Source organism: Prunus dulcis, chromosome 8 (assembly GCF_902201215.1).
Source record: "Prunus dulcis chromosome 8, ALMONDv2, whole genome shotgun sequence".
NCBI classification, from domain to species: Eukaryota; Viridiplantae; Streptophyta; class Magnoliopsida; order Rosales; family Rosaceae; genus Prunus; species Prunus dulcis.
In genome coordinates, this window is record NC_047657.1 from 11,480,205 (window position 1) to 11,488,989 (window position 8,785).

The window sequence follows — 8,785 nt, forward strand, 5'->3', positions numbered from 1 at the left end:
CGTATACATGTTTAACCATCCTATTTCTTTCTGTGCTTACTGTAATTAGTTGTTAATCTTAGATACTGTTTACATTTCAACTGTTAGAATATGTTGAAATGTTATCACAGATACCTTGTGCAAGAGACTCAATTTTCATTGTTGTAGAAAACAACACACTATTTGCTCAAGGTCTAAAGGACCCTTTAGGTGAGAATTGACACTCTTCCCATTCAAATATGGGACTTTTACTTCCAGTTGTGATGCTCAAGAACTTTTAAATGTAGTCCAAGAAAGAAAACAAGAACCCAATTACAGTAACTAATTAACAGACTAAACAAATAATACAGCTCCACAACTTAAGGCCATCCAAAGTCAAACAGCAATGCATCTAAAGGCAGCAAAATCAGCAAAGTAAAAATCTGCTGCACATCAGATTAGCCACACAAAAAGTGTGCAAGGGAAAAACAACCAATAGGGTTGCAATTTAACAGATGCGCAAACCAAAGTAAGGATAGCCAAAGCACCATAAATAAATCACCCCCAAACCAAGCAGCAAGAAGCAAAGACTGAGGAAAAAAAGCTGAGCAGCAGCCCAGAAAACAAGAAAGACAGTGCAAGCCACCCAAAATGGCAGACACAAGAAGATACTGTGATCACAGACTGAAGGAGATTCAACTCCCAAAGAATTGCAAGATTAGCAAGATAAGGCTTGAAGCAGTAAATGATGCAAATATTAGTTGGGAAATATAAATTAATACTCCCTACTGTGCATCATCTACCGGTACCAGTTGAATCAACTAATAACCTGCTGCTTATGACCACTCCCTACTCCTACAATCTCATTTGGAAAAAGAGCAGGAATGCACAAAACCAACACCAAAATGAATGAATATGAATTCTAGAAGGCTGGTGCAAGCACACGAGTTCAGCTTCAACAAGTTAACAAATTTCTAATGCATAAGACTAACAAAATTGCCTTCCGACATATCAAGTATACCTCATATCAACGCACAATCCAAAAGTCTCAAGAAATCAATTTCTAATCCAACTCTTCATCACCTTCACAGCTTAAGTAGTCATCTTCCACCGGAGAACCAATATCTTCACCAATAATTTCTCTTTTACTAGTACCTTCATGGATCAATCCCTCCATAGATGTTGAGACGTTTTCATACTCTGGCATTACAAGGTGTGCCCCGAAGCTTTTAACACACAGAGAACTGTTGAAAGGAAGTTCAAAACTAACTCGACATTTAAAAGGAGGTTTCGGATATGCAGACTCATCAAACTCCATCTTGCAGAATGGAATGTAGTACAGCCACACATGATCTGACTCTAATATTGTTGAACCAAAATCAGACCTAATTAAGTGAATGCGCTTTTCATTGACGTAAAATTCGACTATGAAGTAAGGAGATCCATTATTATTTATATAGCAAGGATAAGGTGCATCTTGTGTTTTCTTAACAGCAGCATAGAGAGCCAATCCACTATTTTGCCATTTGAAATTTTCAGGGATTTCCATATAAAATTCACAATATCTTTCAACCTCCTCCAGATCCTTGTGACAGATGAACCTCTTTGGAACTTCATTTCCAGGAAATACAACTTGGAATTTAGATTGCTGAGAAGATATTAGAAAGAGATAAGAAAAGAGAGCACCCTGATCATTCACTAAAACATTTTTCGTCTTTGCCACACCATGAGCCAGATTGCGACACAATCTCTGACAATTAGACAAGTCCATCCAACGAATCATTTGTGACTCTTTACATTCCAAAATGTTCGACAATTTCAAAAATCTTTCCAATGATACGCAATCACATGCATCTAGCCATCCTATTTTCGGTGGAAGTTCTGGAATTTCCACAAGCTTGTTGCAGCCATGCAAGTCAAGTATCCTCAAGCTGACGAATTTGCTAATGCATATAGGGAAAGTGACAAATTTGCTTCCTGATAGATCAAGTCTGAATAAGGTGGACGCACAATGAAGAGTCCCAAGGAAATTGATTTCTGATAAATTGCCTCCTTTGACATCTAACTCCTCCAGATTTGGAAGCAATAAAGAGCCACAACTGTCAGGTGAAACGTTTATGTTAGCTGGAAGCACCGAAGGAACAGATTCTGCACTCGTTGAAACTTCGGAAGTTGACTGATTTGGAAATGCAACAAGTTTTGGGCATCCACGAAGGTAGAAAACCTTTAGTTGTTTCATGTCATAAATGCTGCCTGGAAGATTTGTAAGGTTTTCACATCCAAGTAAAAGTAAAGTTTTCAGACCAGTGAGATATCCAATTGATGAAGGCAATTCTTTGATGGCAGTGTGTGATATATCCATCCATGTTAAAGATTCCATCTTTCCCTCAATTTCAGGGAAATTCTCAAGCTTTCGACAGCCACTAAGATAGATAGATTCAAGAGATTTCAAGTCAATACTTCTGAGAAGTATCGTAAGTTTACAACATCCTTTAAGACTCAAGCGAATAAGCTTTTTGAGGAATCCAACAGAAGGATCAACATGAACTAAACTTGTACAGCCATCTAGGTTCAAGAACTCTAAATTTGGAATTCCATAGAAGTTTGAGGTTTTTGTTAGGAACTGGCAGTTCTCCAAATTTACAGATTTCAGATTTTGCAACCTCTACAAAGCAAAAAGGACCAATAAAAGGATCAAACAATAAGCATTGGTAAAACTTAAACCATAATTTTACAAAAATAGAATCTCTTGAAAAGTACAAACGGTATGAACAAATTTAAGCCATAAATCCTAAATATTAATAAACTCTTGAAAATACCAGGGGATGAAAATAATTTGAATTACCTTGAGTCCTTCTCCAAGTTGTGACAAGCGGCTACATGGCATATAAAGTTCAACAAGTTTCCTTGGATTGAAAGTAGATGGCAAAACTTGTAAAGGACATTCAGGCCAATGAAGGAACCTCAACTCATTAGAGAGATAATCCACGTGATCACCAGAAAATCGTGCATTAACATTGATGAAAAGTCGAAGGTTTTTCATCTTTGAGAAGCTATCATCACTCAAGCATATGTCATCTGGTGTCGGACACTTTGCTATGATGCCTTTAACATTATTTGTTCCCTATTATGAGAAAGCAATAGTGTTAACAAACAAAGCTCTTTAGCAAATAAAAATTCAAGTGTACACACATACACACACACACTTACTGTTCCTTCTGTTAAAACACGATGAACATCCTCATGAAACCACACTCTGCTACGTTCACCTGGCTCATTTGGTGACTCTTGATGAACTATACCTCTACCCAATTCTTCTAGCAAGTCATGCATCCAAATTTTGTTTTGTTCAATATATATGAGGGCCTTTTCTACGAGTACTTCAATAGCATGCTTAGGCTTGAGGTCACAACCTTCCAGGATCGATATCACATTGTTCATATCTTTGCCTTTAAAGAAACATGCTATGTCTAGGAAAACTTCTTTCACCAAATCTTCCAGTGCATCATAGCTTATTTTGAGAGTTTTTTGAATGTCTGAGTGAAGAGCACCATCCAATGCATCATGCCACACATCAATGCTTCTACCACATAGATGTGAACCTAAAACCTTGAGAGCTAATGGAAGACCTCCAGCATAGTCCACCACAAATTCTGCACGTTCCACATAATCATCATCCAAATTTCTAGTTCTTGTAAAACCATTCCAACTAAAGAAGAGATCAAGAGATTCATGATAATTTAATTTCTTTGCCTCGTAGATTATACTAACTCTATGACAAGTTAGCAAATGCTTATCTCTTGTTGTTATGATAATTCTACTGCCCAAACCAAACCAATCGCACCCTCCAACTAAGTTGTTTAACTGGTCCAAATGATCCACATCATCAACAATTAAGAGAACCTTTTTACGACTCAACCTTTCCTTTATCACATTGATTCCTTTATCGGCACTGGTAACCCTTATTTCCTTTCCCCTTAGAATCTCATAAAGAAGAAGATTTTGTAGGTCGACTAGGCCTCCATATGGTAATGATCTTTCTCTGACATTTTCCAGAAAACAACTCCCTTCAAACATATGGGCCAGTGAGTTATAAACAGCTTTAGCAACAGTTGTCTTTCCTATTCCACCATTCCCCCATATTCCTACCATGCGAACATCATTTCCGTCAACATCTAAAACTTTATGAAGATCTTGTACACGAGCCTCTATTCCGACTTGGTATTTTGCCACATTGATGTGGGTATCATTTAATACTTGTAAGGAAATCTCGTTGACAATGTTCTGAATAAATTCAGTTTCACGGCTGCCAATTTAAGGAAGAAATAACATCTAAATAGAATGAGATTTTGCTATATATGTTTTAAATAAGGTAAAGAATGTATATGTGACACAAGAAAAGCAATAGAATTTTGCTGGGTTCAAAAAAAGATCACTGGAAGTTCGAAACAAGCTGGCATTAGTACAATAGCAAGATTGATAATTTGATATGCTCTAGACATTTCTTCTTAATAAAATCTCGGCTTATTGATTAAAAGTTGGATTCAAGCCATAATTGTCATACATTTATGAAGAAAAATAAGTAATGGGGGTTTCTTAATCAACACTGGTAAGAGCTGATTGATAGGCATCTATGCCTAATAATCCATCCAATTATAAGTATTTTTCTCTTGAATGTAATATTATATACCATATTTCATGTTGCAAGTTGGAGAGATTATTTTATGTGGTTTAGATCCTATCCTACACTGAAATTTGACACTTCATATGCTAAAAAATAAAATAAAATAAAGAAGGAGAAATTAAGAGAAGCTCAAAAAGCCCTCAAATATAAAGAAATATACCTCTCCAAGTAATGCGACCCAGACAAATTTGCAGCTTTTGTAAGGGTTTCCTTCCATCTCAGCACCTTCTTCATATTGTCCTCGAACTTACTTTCATCATGGTTAGTAAGTTTCTCTTCTTTGAATTTGCGTTCATGGTTATTAAGTGCCTCACCATAACTACCTCTTTGGTTCCTTACATCTGAGGGATCTACTTTGTAGAAAACTGGCCAAACCATCTGTTGCTTTGATTTTCTACACTGAATGATATGAACAAGTTCATCCAAGCACCACTTCGAGGATGCATAGTTTTCAGAGAATACGACGATGGAACACCTCGATCCTTCAATTGCATCAAGAAGTGCTTGTGATATTTCTTCTCCTCTTGGGAGCTCATCATCGATGAAGGTTCTGATACCTTTCTGGACCAAATTTTTGTGTAGATGATCTGTGAAGTTGTAGCGTGTGTCCTCACCTCTAAAGCTGAGAAAGACATCATATGTCCACGAATTGGTGGAAGACGAGGAAGAAGGAGGGGAAGGAGCTCCTAATAATTCAGTGGTGTTTGAATCCATTTTGTTGAAAGTTAAACTAAACAGGCTGAGAGGGTTGGAAATGGTACTAATATATAGTCAAAGAGTTTGATCATCGTATATGCGAAGCAGTTTCCTGCTACCTTGGGTGCAACTTCACAGGCGTTGACATCAATTGAATTTGATGTTTATCTAAAATAAAATAAGCCAAGGGCCTAGACGTAAACGACCTTCCCCGAACTGATCCAAAATCCTTAAAAATTAAAGAAAAGTGGAAATTGATATGGGCCAAGTCTTATTGTTTGGACCAAAATTGGGCCAAGTCTTTAGTTATTTGGGCCAAAATTGATATGCATAAATTTGTTTCTGAAAGGTCAACCTTTCAAGTTTTTCTTTATAAAAAATGTCATTTATAACGTGTGTATTCATCCGTAATCGGATTAAATTGAGAATAAATTGGATTATTTTGGTTGAGATTTAGATGAAGCTTACTCCAAATCCATATACACCTTGAAATGTATATACATAATGTTTAAAAAAAGGCTTATTTTTTGATATATCCGTAAAAGTATATTTGAGTCTTACTTTACCCCAAAACACTCATTTTGTCTCACTTTACTCTCTTTATCACATATAGTTATCTCACTTTGCCTGGATTCTGGCGAGCCCAATTTTGTTTTTGTTTGTTTGTTAAAAATAGTTTATGGTTTAATGCTTTGTCCTGTTAAGGGCTTTGAAGCAATAATTAAACTTTTGGTTTATATGTAATTTCTTTAAATCCAAATGTAAGAACCATTCATCCGTTAATAGCTTGCAAAAATATAATTAAAATGGAAAAACCAAAAACAAATACACTAGTCATAAGTTTATGCATCTACTAAAACTTAATTACATGGAGACAAACTAATGGATCCGTAATGAATTTTGAATCCAAACAACCTTAGGTATATATAATTACTCATTTTTTATGGCCAGAGAAGTGACGAAAGGTCCTTCAACAAATTAATAGTACATTTATATATGCAAGATTAGACTAATCAAACATGTTTACAAGGTGTCACCAAGGCACAAAACGGTCCATAAGCAAACGAACTGTGGCCTCTGAAAGCGTAGAGGAATCCAAGTGCCTCTGAATCTGAGCCATTCTGGCTTCTTAGCCCCTACCTTGTCTTTCAGCTTTGCCAACTCGCTCATCCAAACATCCACCACTGCAGACATGCCTGAACTTGAAAATCTGAAATGTGTATAGTTTTACAATTTCTTGGGTTTAATGGAAGCTAATGGTGAGGATAGAGCCAGCTTTTATGGGGGTTTACATAAGAGAAAGAAAAATATAAGGTCTTGCCCTTCACGTGGTTTGGATGAAAAATCAGTGTGTCACAGACAGCCGTTGGTTATAGGCTCGCACACAGGATTTAGTTTTAGGAATATTCCTTGGGAAGAGAGAGAGAGAGAGACTAGAAGTGGGGTATGAGAGTTTTGAGTGAATGAAAAAAGCTTCCCCGTGGGCACACGGAACTCTCTTCTTTAGACTGTGGGCGACTTGGCATATTATTCATCACTAATATTCCATTGCATCTTAGTTTTTCTTTTTTCTGATTCCAACATTGCAATAAAAATTATTATTATTTTATATACTCAGTTAACAGAGCTTCTTGATCTAACATGGCATGAACCAACACGCTCCATCCATCCCTTACATGTAAACCAGGTTGGTGCCACAAGGAGTTACAAAATAATTTACAAAATCTAATAATTTGAAAGTACATTATCCTCTGGACTTCCTGGCAGAACTTTTTCTTCTTCTAACTAGTGTTGAATATCGACCCCAATATCATCCTCCTCCTTCCTCACTGCCACCGACGAGACGAGACGAACGAATATCTCCACCATCCTGTGGCACTACCAGGTGGACTCCGCAGCTTTTAAAGTACAGTGGATCATAATCTCGATAAAAACTAGCTCGACACATAAAAGGCGGCCGCGGCCACGTAGACTGATTTAGCTTTACATACTCATCCATCTTACAAAATGGAACATAGAGCAGCCACACGTGAGCTGACTCAAAAATTGTTGAGCCAAATTCAAACATAACACCATAAATTTTTTCTTCATTGACGTGAATAACGGCATAAAAAGAACCGAATTTAAATGGCGTTTCAAAAGCAACAGAGAGAGCCAATCCTTTCTTTTCCCATCTCAAATCTCGAGGGATTTCGAAGGAAATGTCACAGTTCTTTACGGGCTTCTTCAAATTCTTACGACAGTTGAACCACATTGGAACTTCACTTCCTGGAAATACGACCCCGACTGACAATTGCTTACAAGCGATCAGAAAGTGATCAGAGAAGTTAGCCGCAATGTCGAGCAGTCTCCAGCAATTAGACAAGTTCATCCTTCTATGCCTCTGTAACTCTTTACCTTCCAAGATGTTTGGCAATTTTGGAAATCTTTCTAATGATATGCAACCACTCACATCTACTGAATGTATGTTTGGTGGAAGATCTGGAATCTCTACAAGCCTCTTGCAGCCAACCAAGTTCAGTTATTGCATGTTGACAAATTTGGTAATCCATTCGGGAAGTCTAACAAAATTGGATCCTGAAAGATCAAGTATGCCTAATCTGGACCAACAATCAGGAGTCCCAAGGAAATCGATTTCAGATAAATTGGCTCCTTCTATATATAAATGGAAAAGATTGGGAAGCGTTAAAGAACCAGCAATGTCATTTGAGTTGGTTGGAATCACCTTATTTGGAAATCTCACAAGCTTCTGGCATCCACGAAGATAAACAAATTGAAGATTCTGTAACTCATAAATGCTGCATGGCAGATTTGTGAAGTTTTTGCAGTTGCTTAACTTTAACGAATAGAGACGAATGAGATATCTGATTGATGAAGGCAATTCTTCGATGGCAGTGCCGGATAGGTTCATCTCTCCCAAAGATTCCATCTTTCCAACAATCTCAGGGAAATTTTTTAGCCTTCCACAATGACTAAGATCTATAGATTCTAGAGATTTTAAGTGAACCCTTCCTGGAAGTTTCGTAAGATTACGGCATCCTCTCATACTCAAGCAAATAAGCTTATCAAGGAATCCAACAGAAGGATGAACCTCAACTAAACTTGTACAGTAGTTTAGATTCAAGTCCTCTAAATTTGGGAATCCAGAAAAATTGGGGGTTTCTGTGAGGAACTTGCATCCCTCCAAACTCATAGATTTTAGATTCTGCAACCTCTATGGAAAGGAAAAAGAAAAAGATCAACCGATAAGCTTTACTTAAAGAGATGTAAACAACAACTTCATAAAATAAACTCTTGAAAATACCAATGTATGAAAATAAATTGAAAACACGTACCTTGAATCCTTCTCCAAGTTGTGACAAGCTGCTACGAGGCATATTGATTTCAACAAGTTTTTTTGGATTAAAACTGGATGGAAAAGTTTGCAACGGACATTTAGGCCAATCT

At 37.0% G+C, this 8,785-nt stretch overlaps 2 protein-coding genes across 2 annotated transcripts; both read right to left on the reverse strand.

The window, feature by feature from the left end:
- Nucleotides 1-488: 488 nt before the first annotated feature.
- Nucleotides 489-5,463, reverse strand: LOC117637835 (disease resistance protein RPV1-like). The gene is made up of 4 exons (XM_034372872.1): nt 4,803-5,463; nt 3,169-4,264; nt 2,804-3,082; nt 489-2,623 (listed from the first exon to the last, which is right to left on the reverse strand). Exons 1-4 carry the CDS (start codon nt 5,354-5,356, stop codon nt 1,022-1,024), a joined length of 3,531 nt encoding a protein of 1,176 aa, XP_034228763.1. The 5' UTR covers nt 5,357-5,463; the 3' UTR covers nt 489-1,021.
- Nucleotides 5,464-6,990: 1,527 nt separating this feature from the next.
- Nucleotides 6,991-8,769, reverse strand: LOC117637840 (disease resistance protein RPV1-like). Its single transcript, XM_034372877.1, has 3 exons — nt 8,674-8,769; nt 8,064-8,552; nt 6,991-7,938 (listed from the first exon to the last, which is right to left on the reverse strand). The coding sequence occupies exons 1-3, from the start codon at nt 8,713-8,715 to the stop codon at nt 7,924-7,926; spliced, it is 546 nt and encodes a 181-aa protein (XP_034228768.1). The 5' UTR covers nt 8,716-8,769; the 3' UTR covers nt 6,991-7,923.
- Nucleotides 8,770-8,785: the final 16 nt, after the last annotated feature.

Bases quoted from the DNA above. Each gene is read 5' to 3' on its own strand.
- LOC117637835 (XM_034372872.1), bottom strand. From the start codon at position 5,356: ATGGATTCAAACACCACTGAATTATTAGGAGCTCCTTCCCCTCCTTCT. The intron at 4,265-4,802 runs GTATATTTCTTT...TTAAATTGGCAG, and splicing joins GGGTCGCATTACTTGGAGAG to CCGTGAAACTGAATTTATTC. The intron at 2,624-2,803 runs GTAATTCAAATT...TTTGCTTTGTAG, and splicing joins AACTTGGAGAAGGACTCAAG to AGGTTGCAAAATCTGAAATC.
- LOC117637840 (XM_034372877.1), bottom strand. From the start codon at position 8,715: ATGCCTCGTAGCAGCTTGTCACAACTTGGAGAAGGATTCAAG. The intron at 8,553-8,673 runs GTACGTGTTTTC...TCCTTTCCATAG, and splicing joins AACTTGGAGAAGGATTCAAG to AGGTTGCAGAATCTAAAATC.